Source organism: Physeter macrocephalus, chromosome 10, assembly GCF_002837175.3.
Source record: "Physeter macrocephalus isolate SW-GA chromosome 10, ASM283717v5, whole genome shotgun sequence".
Lineage (NCBI taxonomy): Eukaryota > Metazoa > Chordata > Mammalia > Artiodactyla > Physeteridae > Physeter > Physeter macrocephalus.
The window spans coordinates 50,327,640-50,347,259 of record NC_041223.1 but is presented as its reverse complement, the minus strand read 5'-3'; the positions used below and the strand labels follow the sequence as shown (position 1 = coordinate 50,347,259).

The following is a 19,620-nucleotide window of genomic DNA, read 5'->3' as shown; positions in this document are numbered from 1 at the left end:
CATCGTCCTTTGGTAGGCAAGTTCTCAATTTTGAAAGAAATTGTTAAGAAACCAGAGTAAGCACTTACCATGAAATATGCCAAGCTCACATCTGAACATAGATTTTTTAAAGTCCTAATTTTAATTCAGTCCAGGGTTTCAACAATCACTCATATGCCAATGACTCTGAAATCTATACCTCTAGGTCTCTAAAGTTCTATATATCTAGAGGTATGTCAACTGTATGCTGGCTATCTCCACAATCATCTCAAATTCAACTTGTTCAAACTGAATCTTCACTGCCTCTCTAACAGTATTCCCTTCTCAGTCACTCAATCAACAAAAGCAGAAGTCTGAACACCTGTCCTTTATTCCTAAAATCTAACCAATCCTCAGGCCTGATGATCTTACCTCCTAAAGATTTATCTGCTATCTCCCCCCCTCTCTATCCTGATTACCTCTGACCTGATTCAGGCCTTCATCATTTCTCAACCAGCTCATTACAACAGCCTGAGAAAGCTGCTATCCCTGCACCCTCAAACCAATTCTCCACATCCCTGTCTCAGGAGTGTTTCTTAAGCAAAAACCTGACCAACTCAGCTCTGACTGACCACAGGAAAAACCCATGCTTCTAAACGTGACAATTAAGATCCACTGTAATCTGGTCCCTACTTCTTTCTTCTTCCTCTTCTTTCACTACTTCTTTGCTTTGCCCCAGTAACATCAAAGTGCTCACAGTTTCTTACCCCATTCCCTTATTCATGCTGTCCCCTCTGCCTGGAATGCTCTCCCCACCCACGTCCCCCAAGTCATTCTTATAAATTTCTACTCATCCTTTCAGATTCAGCTCAGTGTGAGTCCTCCAAGAGAGCCCCATCCCAACTGGTTAGGTATGCTTCTGTGCTCTCAGTACCTTATGCATAGCTAATCCCTGAATATACTTTACAATTTCTCTTTTAAACCTTACTATTTTATGATTATCAATTTATGTGTATCTTCCCCACCACGCATTCATTAGGAAAGGGACTGTATTTTATCTATCCCTGTATTTCCAGTGCCCAGCATACTGTCTGGAACACCTTAGAAGGACGAAATATGTTTATAAAGCAAACATTCTAAGTCTAAAAACCAGTACTTCCCCCACAGAAATCCAGAAAAATGGACATTAGGTTCCATAGTTCTACTGGTGTCATACTTTAGGTGTATTGTGGGTTAATAGGCCTTTATATTCAGAGAAGCTAACCACTATTTAAAGTGCTCTTTCTCAGCGAAAATTCCTTCCCAGTTAGAAATTATGTATCAATAACTAGATGTACGCTGTCTTAAAATGAGCAGTCTATAATACTAAATGCTGTGATTAATTTCATTTTACCTTAAAATGGTCTAGAGGTATCTGTAATGGGTACCTATGTTAATTAAACCTCGGTATTCATGGTAAACAGCTGCCAACCCAGCACTGCACAACAGTTAACAATGCACTTCTTTGTCTTTGCCTTTTAGGAGTGGTTACAGGCCTGAACAGCAGAGATAAGGTTTTCTTTTCTCTAACAAGAACCAATAAAAAGCAGCCTTTATAAAAAGCTTTATGCAAGACAAACACATGTATCTAGAAGGCAATTTACCTAACAAACTTCAAGGTCACCAACAGTATAATCAAGATATATTCCACATTGACAGCAAGGCCAGGAAACAAGGCTACAAAGACATTCAGATGCTATCCTGTTCATTAACTAGTACAATCCATCTACAGAGAAGCAACACTGGTAGAAAGTAGTTTTCCATTTACATTTGTGACAGTCGCATTCAAATCAAATAATTCATTCTTATTATCATGAGAAATTAAGAATGTCAGAGGTAGAAGTTATCACACTGAGCCCTCTCATTTTACTCATGAAGAAACACAAAAAACCTATAGCCTCAACTAAGTCCACTGTCTACAGTGGCAGACCCAGGCTTAGAACCTAAGTCTCTCAGAGATGCACTCCAGGCCAGGGTTATGAGAACAAAAGCACACTTGGCAAATAAACAATACTTAATTGACTTATAGTCCTCACCAAGAGAAGACTTCTACCCAGATGTGTGCTTAGTTGAAAATATGATCACACAAAATAACCATCATAAATAATCTCCCAGTGAAACGAATCATCAGTCCTTAAATGCAAGATCCCCTCTTGATGAAGATACCATCATTCTCAGTAAGGGATCTTGAATCATCCTACAGTGTTGGTCAAATAGAATGCCTGTGGTAGCATACACATTTGTCCTAATTCATCAATTTGTAATTAAAATGGGTATATTTTATTGTATATAAATTCTACTTCAATAAAATTAATTTAATAAAATAGTATGCCTGAATTGATTCTTCAGTTTTAAACATAGGCCTCAAAGTAGTGGGGCTCCTTCTGTAGGCCTTCACTCCTAACCAGTTTCTGCCATTGCTGTCACTGTGGAATATATCTTGACTATATTACCCTTTCAGGGACTATGAAGTTAACTTGGCAAATAGCCTTCTAGAAATGTGTTTGTTAGTACAGGCTAATAAAACTATACTAAAGTCAGGATCATCAAAAGAGCCCTGTCGCTGAGCTGAACCTTCAGAGGCCTCATAAGCCACTGTGAGTCAAACCACGTCCCCTTTCAAGCTGACCCTCTTAGAAGTATGATTCTCAGTGTGTATCACCTGCCTGTCAAACAGATGGTAGAACACTATGCTCTAACTCAAAGCAACAGATGTGCAGGACTCTGCTGCAAGCTCCGGTTACTGGGCTATGGGTATGGATGATGGAAAAACTGACATGCCAGAAAGAATCACAGCCCCGTATTTAGAAAACACCTCAATAATACCTTCTTACATTTGTAAGATGTGTGTCACAGTATCCAGAGCATTGTAAGAAACATTACCATACCTATCTTTACAAGGCCTTGTATAGAAGCAGTAGAAGCACCTGTACACAGATGACATGACTACCATCGTAGGCCTTCAGGCTGCCATCATGAGCAGCTAAGCCACAGACTGTGGAGGACCAGCTCTAAGGAGCCAAAGGTCACCAGCAAAAAGCCTAGTGTGATTCTTCAGCATGACAAGATCTGTAATTGTCCAAAATCACCTAAAACTGAAGGTTAGAAGATAACCAGGGGGCTTCCCTGGTGGCGCAGTGGTTGCGTGTCCGCCTGCCGATGCAGGGGAACCGGGTTCGCGCCCCGGTCTGGGAGGATCCCACATGCCGCGGAGCGGCTGGGCCCGTGGGCCATGGCCGCTGAGCCTGCGCGTCCGGAGCCTGTGCTCCGCGGCGGGAGAGGCCACAGCAGAGGGAGGCCCGCGTACCACAAAAAAAAAAAAAAAAAAAAAAAAAGAAGATAACCAGGCCATACTTAACTTTTTTCATTGTTAGCTCTGCATTCTGAAAGAAATTAGGGTGACTAAATCATATTAAAATAAATGCTGCTTTCTGTCACAATTTGTCAAGTGAAACGTTAATAAATCAAATGAAAAATAGTCATTTGATTAACATGGAATTGTTAGAATGAAAAGTTAAGTGAAACACTAACTTTGATCTCATTTAAGCCAGTTTTTTTTAACTTTTTAAAATATAAAATATTTAGCAATATTTAAATATAAACCAGATGAAACATGGCTTACTTTTTTTTTTTAAACACCAAGAAGCATGTTTCACATATTTACAGTAGACCTCTACTCTGTAAAGCATAAATGGCTAGGAGGAGTATCAGGCTAAAGGAATTCTGGGGAAGCAAGTGGTTAAAAGAAAGGGCATCACTGCACTGCTGATGATATTCAGAAGAATGGACAGCAGCTTCTACAGAAAGGAAATCAGGAGGAATTCAGGAACTCTGGAGCTAAGACAATGGAATCAACAACAATATAAAGCACCTATCATTACTGCCACTTTACAAGTGAGTAAACTGAGGCTTAAGAAGCAAGATTAACTATCTTGGAAATAATTTTTTTTTATTTATTATTTTTGGCTGTGTTGGGTTTTTGTTGCTGCACGTGGGCTTTCTCTAGTTGCGGCGAGCGGGGGCTACTCTTCGTTGCGGTGCGCGGGCTTCTCATTGCAGTGGCTTCTCTTGTTGCAGAGCATGGGCTCTAGGTGCATGGGCTTCAGTAGCTGTAGCTCGCAGGCTCTAGAGTGCAGGCTCAGTAGTTGTGGCGCACGGGCTTAGGTGCTCCGTGGCATGTGGGATCTTCCCAGACCAGGGCTCGAACCCGTGTCCCCTGCACTGGCAGGCGGATTCTTAACCACTGCACCACCAGAGAAGTCCAGAAATAATTTTTTTTAAATCTAGGATCTCAAAGCTCCCATATCATAAGAACTAAGCAAGGCTAAAACTCTAAAACATTATTTAAATGCTTGCAAAATGCTGCCATGATGGCTACAGTAAGATTTTAAGGGTTTCTTTGAAGTATAAACATTTGCCTTATCAGGCCCTATTTAGCATAGACAAAATTAAAGACTTGATGCATCTCCTTGTCACACAAGTTATGAAGAGAAGCTGTGAGGCAAAGAGATTTCTAGACATTTCTCCAACAACCAAGCATTTATTTTAATCAAACTTTCACAAAGAAGAACAGCACAGCACTTTTTTTCCAGCTGAGTAGAAAACAGAGGGCCATCTTTGATTTCATATATTGGATTTTCATACAGTGCTGTTCCTAAAAAGTCTTCAAATGCTCTTTTTGTCTAAAGGACTATATTTCATGCTGTCCTTTCACTGCTTGTCAGCTAGCTGTTACAACTCAGCAGCATTACCAACCTTGGAAAACAAAGGTTTTGCTATCATTTAAATTTTCCTTTGCATTTTTACTTTTGCTTTACACAAATGTGTGAAAAAGAAAAATAGAAATAAAAAAGTACTAATATTAGTGATAAGCATATGCCTCAGACTGCATAACAAAGAAAGAAACTCTAGGTATGTTCAAAGTGAAAAATCCTGGATCTCAATTGAACACACCCTCCAGATTTAAGTGGATTAAACTTGTGGTTCAATTCAGGGTGGGAAAGGAGGGAGGGAAGAGAAGAGGAGGGGAAAAGTAAGGAACATATACCAAATTCTGGGAATAAATCACCGAAGAATGTAAAAGGGAAGGAATAATTGGTACATTATAATGTTTTTTCACTCTCTAGCACTATCCCGAAACTCTTACTACACAAGCAACTTTTATACATGGAAAAAATTATATATGAAAGGAGGGGACTTCCTGCATTTTCTTTACTATATTATAATTAAATAAAAAGGACAATAACAGGATCCAAACATCATTTAAAAGCCTCTCAGACTCTATGGTAGGCAGCTTCAGACACGGTTTCCAATCATCGCCACCCCCAGTATACACACTCTTACATAACTACTCCTCTTGAGTGTAGGCTATACCTAGTGACTTCTATGAACAGAATACAGCAAAAGTAATGAGGCGTCACTTCCATGATTAACTTACAGAAGACTGTAACTTCCATCTTGCTAACACACACATTCTCTCTCTCTCGCCCTCATGTTTGCCACTCTGGTAAAGAAAACTGCCATGTTTTGAGATGCTCTATGGAGAGATCAAGGTAACAAGGAACCAAGCAGGCCTCCACCCATCAGCCTGTGAGGAAATGAATCCTGCAAATAACCACGTGAGTGAACTAGAAGTGGACTCTTCCCAATCAAGACTTGAGTTGACTGCAACCTTTTAAAGAGACTCTGAAACAGAGAATCCAGGTAAGCCACACCTAGATTCCTGACCCATAGAATCTGTGAGATGATAAATGTTGTTTAAAGATACTTAGGACTTGCTGATTAAAGAAAATGAAGCAACAGACATTCTAGCTACAGAGAAATGTATAATAAATGACTCTGGGTGATTTTGGCATATTAACTGGCAAAACTACAGTTTTGTTTTGGCGATATTTTTTTTTCTTCCTTATGACACACCGTTCGTTCAGGCAGAATTTTTACTGGATTTTCAACAGCACTGTAGGTTGTTTATGACATGTTGGCTATGTATATTTTACGTGTCTATTAATAACAAATTGCCCCCACATGTAGTATCTTTATTTTTTAATTAATGAATTAATTAATTGTTTATTTTTGGCTGTGTTGGGTCTTTGTTGCTGTGCACAGGCTTTCTCTAGTTGAGGCGAGTGGGGGCTACTCTTTGTTACAGTGGGCGGGCTTCTCATTGTGGTGGATTCTCTTGCTGCAGGGCACAGCCTCTAGGCGTGCGGGCTTCAGTAGTTGTGGAACGCGGGCTCAGTAGTTGTGGCTCACGGGCTCTAGAGCACAAGCTCAGTAGTTGTGGCGCACGGGCTTAGCTGCTCCGAGACATGTGGGCTCTTCCCGGACCAGGGCTCTAACCCGTGTCTCCAGCATTGGCAGGCGGATTCTTAACCACTGCACCACCAGAGAAGCCCAAGAAGCTCATAATTTTGAAAAAGAGATAAACTATATCTTGGCATTCTTCCAACCTACTAGAATAGTAATCCCATAAAAATGAGTCATCCTGTATTTCATCTTCTTACTCTTAGCTATATCCTGCTATAAAATTAAAATACATCTTTCCTCCCTTGGTGTTTACAAGTTCCAAATATTTATAAACTTATGTCTCTACTGTCTCTCTGCTAAGATGAATATATTTAGCTCCTTTTCTCCTTTCCTTTTAAAGCAATTCCTCAATATAAGTCATCTTTTTGGTGACTTTATTTAAATTCTCTATTTCTGTATTAAATTCTAGGATCCAAATTACATAATTAAAATACTGTTCTAGATATGAAATCAATCACAATGAAAAACACCAACCTCACTGATGATGTAATGCTTCTTTGTGTAAGGTCCAAAACACTGGTTTTTATTTACTTTTTAAATTTGTTAGGTTATACTATTACTGCAAATTTATATTTACTCTAACACCTTTAATTGTATGGATTTTCTAGGTTTCTCATACCAAATGAAAATTTAGAGATGGTATGCACTCTGAAACAGTTGTGACTAACAAATAGTGTAAAGCCAGATTCCCTATCGTAATAAGAAATGAAGCATTTAAAAACCCTACTCATTGACTAAAACTGCAACTCTACTCTTCAGCACACATACAAAATAATAATTTTTCAAATGTCTCCAACATATCCCTTTTAACCATATTCATACTTGATATACTCTATCTTTCTGTATCTACCACTGAATATATCTATAAACATACAGTTTAAATCTTCTACTCCTGAAAATACTTTGGCAAAACCATGACAATATGACCATATGGTCCAGATAGCAGGCCTCATGATCAGCGAAAGAATTGAGTAGGCTATCACAGACTACATTCCTACTGGTTTAAAGTTTCAAATCTTATTAGAGTTACTTAAGCAATAGAGGCACGAAGGGAATGTATAGGTAAAATACAAACAAGTGTTACAGTAGGTCAGAACCACCTTCTGAACACATCTTCAATATTGTATCCATGCTAATACAGATGGCCAACAGTCACATGAAAAGAGGTTCCACCTTCCCTGTTGGCACAGTGGTTAAGAATCCTCCAATGCAGGGGACACGGGTTCAAGCCCTGGTCCGGGAAGATCCCACGTGCTGCGGAGCAACTAAACCCGTGTGCCAAAACTACTGAGCCTGCACCCTAGAGCCCGCGAGCCACAACTACTGAGCCCGCATACCACAACTACTGAAGCCCGCACGCCACAACTACTGAAGCCCGCACGCCTAGAGCCCATGCTCCGCAACAAGAGAAGCCACCACAATGAGAAGCCCACACACTGCAACGAAAAGTAGCCTCCGCTCACCACAACTAGAGAAAGCCCACATGCAGCAACGAAGACCCAACACAGCCAAAAATTAATTAACTAATTAATTAAGAAAAAAAGAGGCTCCACATCACTACTAGAGAAATGCAAATCAAAACTACAATGAGGTACCACCTCACACCAGTCAGAATGGCCATCATTAAAAAGTCTACAACTAACAAATGCTGGAGAGGGTGTGGAGGAAAGGGAACCCTCTTATACTGTTGGTGGGAATGTAAGTTGGTGCAGCTACTATGGAAAACAGTATGGAGGTTCCTTAAAAAATTAATAATAGAGTTACCATATGATCCAGCACTCCCACTCCTGGGAATATATCCAGACAAAACCATAATTCAAAAAGATACATTCACCCTTACGTTCAAAGCAGCACTATTCACAACAGCCAAGACGTGGAAACAACCTAAATGTCCATCAACAGATGAATGGATAAAGATGTGGTACATATATACAATAGAATACTACTCAGCCATAAAAAAGAATGAAATAATGCCATTTGCAGCAACATAGATGCAACTAGAGATTATCATACCAAGTGAAGCAAGTCAGAAAGAGAAAGAAAAATACCATATGATATCACTTATATGTGGAATCTAAAGTATGGCACAAATGAACCTATCTATGAAACAGAAACAGAATCACAGACATAGGGAACAGACTGGTGGTTGCCAAGGGGGAGGAGGTTGGGGGAGGGATGGAGTGGGAGGTTGAGGTTAGCAGATGTAAGCTATTATATATAGACTGGATAAACAACAAGGTCCTACTGTATAACACAGTGAACTATATTCAATATCCTATGAGAAACCATAACGGAAAAGAATATTTTTAAAAAGAGTGTGTGTGTGTGTGTGTGTGTGTATAAATAAATATAAATATAACTGAATCATTTTGCTGTACAGCAGAAGTTAACACAATGTTGTAAATCAACTATACTTCAATTAAAAACATACATATTGTGTCCATGCTATGGATGAAGTAATAATAATCAATGGTGGCTTCTTTAATGAGGAAAAATAATTTCATTTGGGAAAAAAAAACTTCATTCTGTTGCTCACAAACTTTTAGCACTTAAAAACAAACTCCCTAGCCTGATATTTAGGGCCTTCCTCCATCAGGCTCCAACCCATATCTTCCTAGTCTTACTTCATACTACCCTAATTCAGCTTATCCATTTTTGAGCCAGACAGAACTACACACTCTTTCTGGGATAATTCAAGTGCTTTCTCACCTCAGAAATGTTAATCACTCCATTAGGTTACCCTCATCTCTCAAATCTCTATTTAAATTCTACTCATCCTTCAAAGTCCAGCTCAAATGGCACCTCTCTGAAGCTTGTCCTTATTCCCCCACTCAGAACCTCTTCTAACCCTGAATAGCATTTAGTCTGTACTTCTCACATTGCCATGTTCACATTCTCTCTCGTCTATCGTATAGTAAAATTGTTTGTGTACATGTCATTATTTCTTCTCTCAGACTAAACTCCTGAGAAGGTCTTGATACAGTCATGTTTGTACTGTCCTCACCCTTTCATGCTTTGCACATACAAGGAAATAATAAAAATTTATTTGGGAAGTGTGCTGACTACATATGTTACCTGATCCAAAAACATTCCGTAGTAATTAATATTCTTACTAATATTCATTCACTAAGGAAATATTTACTCAGTACCTATTGTGTACTGGAGCAGTAGTGTACCAAAATGAGTCACAGACATCACTCTCTCAATAAATTTATGGTCTAGAACATCTTCTAGACATCTATATAAATTACTATAGTACTAATAGGCAAATGCCAGAAGAGAAGTAAAGATGGAGTACAACAGCAGCCAACAAGGAGGAGAGATTATTTCTAAGTAATGATGGATATGAGGATAAGTTTTAACATTTGTGCAGGTCCTGAAAGACAGGTAATATTTGAATACGTAGAGATGGGGTAAGGAGTTTTAGCAGGAGAAATAAAGGCCACTGAGGCAGGAACTCTCAGGAGGATCCAGGGAACAATGAATAGTTAAACAGTACAGTGTAAGTAAAAGATTACAGGGATACAGAAGAAAATTTTTAAAGGCAGTTGGAGCTATACCTGAGAAGACCTCAAAAGCCAAAAAAGGAACTATAGCTTTAGTCTGTAAGCAATGAGGAACTGTTTCAAAGTTTTTAAGCAGGGGCTGAGTAATTATTCAGAAGATCTAAAGTGGACTGGAAGGGAAAGAGATTATTGATAAGGAGACAAGTTAAGAGGCTAGCACCATACTACAAGAAAAAGATAATAAAGGCCTGAACTAGGAATGAGGCACAGATGAATGGAAGAGATATTTTAGAGGTGAAACTGACAGGCCTAGGCAAGTTCTGGATGTGGAGTACAAGGGTCTGCAAGTGGTAAAAGAAGTTTCTAGGCTAGGAGGCGGGTGCTGCCATAACCAAAATGGAGGACACTAAAGCAGCAACAAGTTTGGATGGGAGAAAACTGAGTCCTGGTTATATTAGGTTTCAGTACCACTGGATGTTCAGGCAGTGACATCACAAATAAAATGTGTTAATCTATGCTATTTAGAACAAAATATACAATTTCGTGACAAAAAGAGAAGAGTTGAGATCAGTTAATCTTCAGTAAAGGATTCTGATCAATGATTCAAACATGAATATGACCTCAAAAATATAACTGACATAGGCTATGTTATATACAGCAAATTAAAATCTAAAACCATTTAAGAAGGAAGGTTTGACCTAGAACAATTTCATGTACCCAAGAATCATTTTAAAACATGCTGATTCATGGGTAATAGTAACGTGGATAAGTGAAATGCTTCTACTGAAATGGTAAATGCATCTTTGTGGTCCCTGTCATCTGGCCCCAATGTAACTTCAATGCCACATCAAGAGATACTCAAGCCAGAAGACTAGGCCTGACTGACAAGGTAGCAAGGGGTACTATCTAGATCCCCTTATGTATTCATTCCTTTCAATAATAAATACTTCTCCTCAATTAAAAAAATTGAGTCGACCTAGATCTATCCCTACTATATCCCTAGATGTGCAAAAGCCTAAGCAAAATAAAACTTGCAACTATAAACTCAGTGGTATTACAGCTATTAAGTACCCATATTTCTTAAGAACAAAAAATCTCATCAACATAAACTAAAATGATAACAATGAAAAGATGAATAAAATAACTTGACATTAATAAATGTTTGTTATATGTGTACTGAGTAAAAAAGTAAACTCAAACATCAAACATTTGTATTATGGATAATATGCCTAGTAAGTACTGATATATTTCCCCTGTTAGATTTACTTATTTACTTATTGTTAATACTAATAACATTCTATTTACTGGATGCAGTGTCATTATTTCAGTTCAGCTTTGAAAACAATGTGAACTCAGTCTTTAATTATTAGAGTGTTTACTAATGGTGAGCAAAATTACGAAAAACAAAATGGATCAAAAGGCACTTGTTGGGGCTTCCCTGGTGGCGCAGTGGTTGAGAGTCCGCCTGCCGACGCAGGGGACACGGGTTCGTGCGCCGGTCCGGGAAGATCCCACATGCCGCGGAGCGGCTGGGCCCGTGAGCCATGGCCGCTGAGCCTGCGCGTCCGGAGCCTGTGCTCCGCAACGGGGGAGAGGCCACAACGGTGAGAAGCCCACGTACCGCAAAAAAAAAAAAAAAAGTACTTGTTTCGCATATGGCCATCCCATTAAGATTATGCTCATCGTAAATCAACTATACTCCAGTAAAAATTTTAAAAAAAAAAGATTATGCCAATCATTTGTTGAAAATCACAATGACATTTTATAGCTGTGCATAAATGTAAGGGAAGAAAATACACCAAAAGTTAATAATGGTAATCTTTTGATCATAGGCTTATGGCAATTTTTATTTCCTTCTTTTTTGCTTATGTGCATTTTCAAATTTTTCTATAATTCATGTTCATCGTAACTGTACCAAGAAGAAAAGATATTTTTGAAAAGAGAAAGACACATATTGAGCGATTTAAAAGAAACATACTTACCAGATCTCTGTGAAGCACCCAATTTGCATGGAGGTAATGGATACCATCAAGAATCTGGTAAAGTAATGATTTAACCATAGATCTTGGCAACTGCATGGGCTTTTTATTTGCTTTTGATGCACGATGAAACTTAATAATATGCTAAAAATTAAAATATATATATTATAATAACATAGTCTTTGCCTGTGTCAATAAAACACAATCAAGGCTGCAATAAATTCTCTACATTTTAAGATTACTTATTAAAGGCCAATAATGACACAAAGAAAAATAATTTGAAGAATAAGATCAAACCAAAGCAGAATCTATATTGAGGGTAAATATGACAGTATTAATGTGGTTATAATGACTAGATTTACTGAAACCATTAAGATTTTCATTAAATAAAACCAAGAAGTAAAAAGGGTTGGTATTTTAAAACCTGCCTAAAAAATAGTATTAGTTGTGTGGTTGAGAGTCCGCCTGCCGATGCAGGGGACACGGGTTCGTGCCCAGGTCCGGGGGGATCCCACATGGGCCCGTGAGCCATGGCCGCTGAGCCTGCGCATCCAGAGCCTGTGCTCCGCAAAGGGAGAGGCCACAGCAGTGAGAGACCCGCGTACCGCCAAAAAAAAAAAAGAAAATAGTATTAGTTGTATTCTCTACTGACAGAAACAGTAAACAAAAGGAAAAAAACCCTGTAAATCTTTCCTATTCTATAAAAAGTCAGTGCATTTGGGTAACATCACTGGCTATATGTATTATTAGAATTATTGGAAAGTTCAGCTTCTTTGGCACATAATGAAATTAGGATATATTCTTAGTAGTCAATATTAAATAGCAAATCACTACTAGAAAGGAGGAGGGAGAGAAAAAAGGAGAATTCAGTCCCATTGAAATAAATACAACCAGATCATCATATTCAAATTTTTATGTATACATGTTACACTGTAGGTTATAAAAACTTTGTAATGAAGAGGAAGAAATTCTACTTACGCCCACCCCTCACATCCACCTCCATCTCCACTCCACCCTTGTCCAAAACATGCCAAAATGGGTACTAAATATCCATGGCAGAGGAGATTCTTGTCAATATCTGTTATAAGAGCATAAACTGAAATCTCCTTCAAGACCTGTGAGTTTGCTAAAGTTATTCCTAAAAAGATATACAATTTTTATAGATGACAAACCACACTATATTGAATCAAAATTTAATTACCCAAAATTTGAACTTACTGCCAAATTGGAATTTTTTTACTTTCGGCAACTCCTGGGATAAAATGTTTAAATGCCCTCATTCCTAACTTTAAACATTTGGAATTAAAAATTTTGGCTTCTTGGGCTTCCCTGGTGGCGCGGTGGTTGGGAGTCCGCCTGCCGATGCAGGGGATATGGGTTCGTGCCCCGGTGCGGGAGGATCCCACATGCCGCGGAGCGGCTGGGCCCGTGGGCCATGGCCGCTGGGCCCGCGCGTCCGGAGCCTGTGCTCCGCGATGGGAGAGGCCGCAACGGTGGGGGGCCCGCATACCGCAAAAAAAATAAAAAATAAAAATAAAAAAATAAAAAATTTGGCTTCTTTTATATATTGATAAAAACAACCCTAATATTTGCAAAACTGTAGGTATTCTTCCATTTGGTGGAGTCCATTTTAAATGGCAAAATGCTTGCAAGATTGACCTTAATTTAGAGAGAGAAACTATTCACAAGTACATAACTGGTTAAATTTGAACTACTGTGTGGACCACAAAAGAAAGCAATTTTCACTACACATATTAGTAAACTGCCATTAATTACTTGCATAAAAGTACAATTTCCCACTCAGTAAGATTTTTTGAAGTGAAATTTCTGAATGTTACAAATACTATCTTCTCAGTAAAATAGGATGTTAATGTTTATTGCTCTAATTCTTTTAAATCAAAATTTACATTTAGTATATTTATTTTGAACTATGGTCAACAGAGCAAGTTTTCCTTTCTGTGCATTAGCAGTATGGAGCACATACATTTATTTCTTCATACCTATATGAAATTACCCTAAAAATAAAGTGAGTTTAGACTTACCCATAAATCATGCTCAGCATAATCAAACAGCAGCCACACCTTCCTGTCACTGTGAGAAAGGAACACCTTCTGCAGGGCGATCACGTTAGGGTGCTTCAATTCTCGCAAAAGCTGAATGCAAGAGGAAGAGAGGGGTCACTATCCTGTTAGCAAGAGGAGGGGGGGGATGATGCACTTCCCATAACTTCAAAATGAAATTTTTGAAAATTTAGACAATCCAGATAGGCAACATTAAACACACGCACACACACGCACACCCAAATACCGCTACTCAGAGATAAGCTTTGTTAACATCTTGGTGCATTTCTTTCCAATCCTTTTTCTATGTGTATGTGTGTGTTTTTAAAATGGGATCCTTTTACATGGTAAAATGTAAAATAGTAAAAGCAAAAGTAATATCATATTGCTAAATAATTAAATATATTTTACAAGTGCGTTTTTTTTTTTTTAACTAGAGGAAAAACTTCTTGGGAAGCAGAAATACTGTTTGTATCCACTCCAGCACAGTATGTGTTCAATAAATATTAGACAAAAGAAGGAAAGATATTTAACAATCCCTAACTTATCCATGCCTAAAGCATGAGACTGAGGTTTTTTAGAAGAGTAATGAGCATAAGGGAATGACTCTCAAACCCACTGATAAAAACTGGTGTGGAGAAGGTCCTGTAAATAGGGAAAAGAATAGGCCTACACAAAGCAGAAAGCTTCAAGCTGGACTCTGATAATAAGAAGGCAAGATAGACCAGATCAGCAAGTGAAAACTTAGTACTTGGCACATAACAGGCAGTTGCTTGATAAAATATTTAGCAACAATAATGTTAGCTGCTCAAGGTGAAAGCCTTATAAATATGCCTGCCTCACGCTGTCCTTAACCAGGGTTCAGACTTAATAGGTAGAAACATACTCAGTTTGATAAATATTTCAAATGCCTTTTAAATGTAAAGCTCTGTGGAAGATACAAAAAGGGAGGGTATATAAATTGTTTTTCTCACACTTAATCCTCCTAACTATGATGCACACAGAAGCTGAGGTTCAGTGTAATAAAAATAACTTGAGCAAAGTTCAACATTAGAAAGAGAAGAGGTTTGGATTTAAATAGATCTGCCTGATTCCAAAGTCCATGCTTTTTCCAGTTCAGCTAAAGTCCTTGTCTTCAATTTCTACAATGTGGTAGGGAAGACAGACATACAAATAGATCAATGAGGCAGAGAGAAATAAATCACTTAGCCATCTTAATAACTTTAAATGAGTAGCGCATACCTTGAATGCTTGTGCTGGAATCATGTCAAAGTCATCTGAACTCCACCTCTGGAACTTTTATAGGCCACTTCCCAGCTGTGTATTTCTTCACTACTTTCAATGACAGATTTCTCAATTCTCTCATTTTGCCTCTGTTACTCAGCTCTTTCTCTCCACCTACACCTTGACAACCTTGCTGGAAAGTGCTCTACCAGCTATAACTTGGGCATGATTCCCAGATGTGACTCCCTGGGTTCTCCCTCCAAACCATATGCCCTGGAACACAGCTAAGAAATAAAAGGAGGATGGGCTGAGCTGCCCCTAGCAGGCCTTTACTTCTCACAGCCTGCCTCAGGATTCTACCTGTATTTCCTGTTGGATGTAGGTGGGAAAGGAGGAGCTGGAAGAAAAATGACCAGGGAAGATACAACGGTCCTACTCCCTTGCTGAGGGGTAGGGTTGGGGGGTGCAGAATTAGGTGGGTGCTCAGCTATCAGCTACTGTCTCTGCTCCCATGGCCTAAGAAATCTTAAGCAGTCCTGCTTCTGGCTTCAGATGCAAATGTTACACATCATATGTTCCTAATTAATGATGGAATCAGAGAAAGCGGCATTTTGGAGTAATGCAGAGCTATAATTCAGACAGTTTCCTGCTTATTGAACACTTTAGGCTCCTAGACTCAGTTAAATAATGTGTTTAATGATGACCCCACTTGCCATGGTCAACCTTGCTATTGATGAACTTAGAGAATTTGATTTTATTAAGTGTCTACCCAGAATATATGTTCTCTTTCCTGCTTGCAGGGGAAGGAAAGGTGAAACTTACTTCTGCATCTAAACCAGGCTCTAGAAACACCAAACACTGGCACAGACTCCTGAACCCTGGACCCCACTTGTTTGGGAGAGGGCTCGTCACATGTAGCAATATTTAATCAGTACCTCTAAAAAAATTATGTTTTTTGTGACTACAAATTACCGATCCCTCTACAATGAATCTACCTTAAGTCCTATATTTGAACATTATTTTGAATAGGTTATACATCTACATAGTTCAAAAATCAAAAGTACATAAAAGGGGCTTCCCTGGTGGTGCAGTGGTTGAGAGTCCGCCTGCCGATGCAGGGGACACGGGTTCGTGCCCCGGTCCGGGAAGATCCCACATGCCGCGCAGCGGCTGGGCCCGTGAGCCATGGCCGCTGAGCCTGCGCGTCCGGAGCCTGTGCTCCGCAACGGGAGAGGCCACAACAGTGAGAGGCCCGCAAAAAAAAAAAAAAAAAAAAAAAAAAAAAGTACATAAAAGGAGATACATTGAGATGTCTCATTATCACTCCTGCCCCCAGTGACCACAGGCCCTCTTGCCTCCTAGAAGTAACAACTTTTATTAGTTACTTGTTAATCTTTCCAGTGTTTGTTTATGCAAATAAAAGCAAATATGAATATTTACACAAAAGAGAGCACCTATTTATTTTTAACTTTATCCTGTAAATCTCTCATTACCAGTACAATATTAGTTTATAGAAATCCTTCTGTTCTTTCTTACAGCTCCATTGTATTTCCAGGTCACTTTTTTTGTGGTAAAATATATATAACATAAAATTTACCATTTTAACTATTTTTAAGTATGCAGTTCAGTGGCATTAAGTGCATTCATATTGTTGTGCAAGAACCACCACTGTATCCTTTCTCCAGAATGTTTTCACAAACTGCAACTCTGTGCCAGTATGCATCTCCCATTCCCAGCCCCTGGTATCTGCTATTCTATTTTCTGTCTCTATGAATTTGACTATTCCAGGTATCTCACATAAATGGATCTGTTCAATATTCGTTCTTTTGTGTCTGGCTTTTTTCACTTAACATGTCTTCAAGATTCATCCATGTTGTAGCATGTATCAGAATTGCCTTCCTTTTTAAGGCTAAGTAGTATCTCATCGTATGTACACACCACATTTGCTTATTCATTCATCCCTCCCATCATCCCATGGACATCTGGGTTGATTCCACCTTTTGGCTCTTATGAATAATGCTGCCTCGAAGACTGATGTACAAATATCTGTTTGACTCCTTGCTTTCAATTATTTTATATACTCAGAAGGAGAATTGCTGGACCCTATAGTAATTCTATGTTTGATTTTTTTTGAGGAATTGCCATTCATTTAGGTTACCTTTTTTTTTTTTTTTTTTTTTTTGGCGGTACGCAGGCCTCTCACTGTTGTGGCCTCTCCCGTTGCAGAGCACAGGCTCCGGATGCGCAGGCTCAGCGGCCATGGCTCACGGGCCCAGCCGCTCCGCGGCATGTGGGATCCTCCTGGACCGGGGCACGAACCCGTGTCCCCTGCATCGGCAGGCGGACTCTCAACCACTGCGCCACCAGGGAAGCCCTAGGTTACCTTTTAATATGACATACAGGAGGGAAGAGGGTAAAGTTTGCAACTGCATGCATTTACTAGAAAATTTCCCCTTATCCCCAAAGTTGGATTATATAGCAACATACACTTTCCATTTCTGCATACCTATTATGCCTTTTCTACCCTACAGGTCTTTTTTTTTTTCGGCCACACCACACGGCATGTGGGATCTTAGTTCCCCAACCAGGAATCAAACCCGTGCCCCCTGCAGTGGAAGTGCAGAGTACTGACCACTGGACCACCAGAGAATTCCAACCCTTCAAGTCTTTATAAGTCACTAAATATCAATGTGAAGGCAAGCTGAGGCTAATAAATAGTAAACTATGTCTGTTTCGTTCCCTCTCCTAATTCATTTTTCACTCTATAGCCAGAGTGGTGTTTCAAAAATACAGAGTTGCAGCCATAAAAAAAGAAAGAAATTTTGCCATTTGCAGCAACATGGATGGACCTGGAGGGTATTATTCTAAGTGAAATAGGTCAGACAGAGAAAGACAAATACTATCTTACATGTGGAATACACTTACATGTGGAATCTAAAAACTACAACAAACTAGTGACCACAACAAAAAAGAAGCAGACTCACAGATATAGAGAACAAACTAATGGTCACCAGTGCAGAGAACAAACTAATGGTCACCAGTGCAGAGAAGGGGGGAGGGACAATATAGGGATAGGGGATTAAGAGGTACAAACTATTATGCATAACATAAGCTACAAGGACAGATTGTACAACACAGGGAATATAGCCAATATTTTATAATAAGTGCAGAGAATAACCTTTAAAATTGTGAAAGACTAATATTATATGCCTGTAACATATAATATTGTACATCAGCTATACTTCAATTAAACAAAAAGAAATAGATCATCTCTGTCACTAGGGACAGAACTGAGGAAGTAAAGCAAGAGATAAGGCAAAGGGCAAATAATAAGGAGGCTTGTAAGCCATGCAGAAGTATCACCAGTGAGGTTCTCCAATATCACTAGAAACATGCTGGGTACAGTGGGTTAGTGGAGAAGTCAGCTGATATAAAAGGTACCACGCTGTGACTTTCTTCCGTGCATGTCTCATGGTCGGGCCACTGAACGAGTGACTTTGGGGGTGATGGAGTTTAGGATGACTCAGATTTGACTTCCCTGAATCATCTGTACTTGATATGTATTTATATTAGTAGACTTGATATGTATTTATCTTAGCATACTTGATATGTATTTGTATTAGTATACTTTTATACAGTTTTAACTGTTTACATCCACCTCCTCTAGTAGACCATAGGCTCTTTGAGGACAAAGACAATTTTAAATATATCTCTACAGGGACTAGCACAATGTGTGGCATGTAGAAGGAGCTTTTTTAAGTGATCTCATCCAGTTTGGAGGCTTTAAATGTCACCTGTACGTATTAACTCCCAAATGTTTATTTCTAGCCCACACATATTCCCTGAAGTGCAGCTACGCATGTATATATAACTGCCTCAACATCTCTACTTGAATAGCTAAAGGCCGATACTGAGGTTGTAATCTCCACGTCCCCTGCCCTTTTCCCCAACTGCTCTTCCCCAATCTCAGTTAGAAGCAACTCCATCATTCCAGCTACTCAGGCAAAAAAATCTCATCTACTTTATTTAGCTCAATCCTCAATATCACCTCCTCAAGTCTTCTACAGTCCTTCTATTTAAAATGGTAACCACCCTCTCTGCATCTTTATTTTTCTGCAAAGTACTATCACTATCAAATATACTATAGCTCTATATCCCATATCTATAATTCTAGAGAGCTAAGAAAACCAAAACCTTTCTAGTAACTCAGGTAGGAAAAAAAATTTACACTTCAGTGGAAAAAATGCACTGTCGAAGGCACATCATTTCAGGTTATCTGATTCTGATTCTATGGAAGCTATTTTACAACTCTGTACATTATAGACAACTGACAATGATGCAGAATAAGTCATGTCTATCTACATGCAAATTCTGTCCTGTCCAGTAGATGTTCGTTGACTTCCCTCTCCCATTGTGGGAGATGCTAGTTTTGCCTTAATTTGCGCATCATTTTTTTTTTTCCGTGTGGTATGCGGGCCTCCCTCTGTTGTGGCCTCTCCCGTTGCGGAGCACAGGCTCCGGACGCGCAGGCTCAGCGGCCATGGCTCA

At 39.1% G+C, this 19,620-nt stretch overlaps 1 protein-coding gene across 4 annotated transcripts in view; it reads right to left on the bottom strand.

The window, feature by feature from the left end:
- Window positions 1–19,620, bottom strand: part of CDK19 (cyclin dependent kinase 19) — a 182,741-nt gene that overhangs the window by 38,025 nt on the left and 125,096 nt on the right. For all 4 annotated transcript variants that reach the window (XR_003681491.2, XM_007112036.4, XM_055087555.1 and 1 more), the window contains 2 exons: window positions 13,831–13,941; window positions 11,792–11,932 (listed from right to left, as the gene is read on the bottom strand). Coding sequence is in view for 3 of the 4 variants with exons in the window: in XM_007112036.4 (XP_007112098.1) it covers window positions 11,792–11,932; window positions 13,831–13,941 (252 nt within the window). In the remaining variant the exon portion in view is untranslated. The remainder of the gene's footprint in view (window positions 1–11,791; window positions 11,933–13,830; window positions 13,942–19,620) is intronic.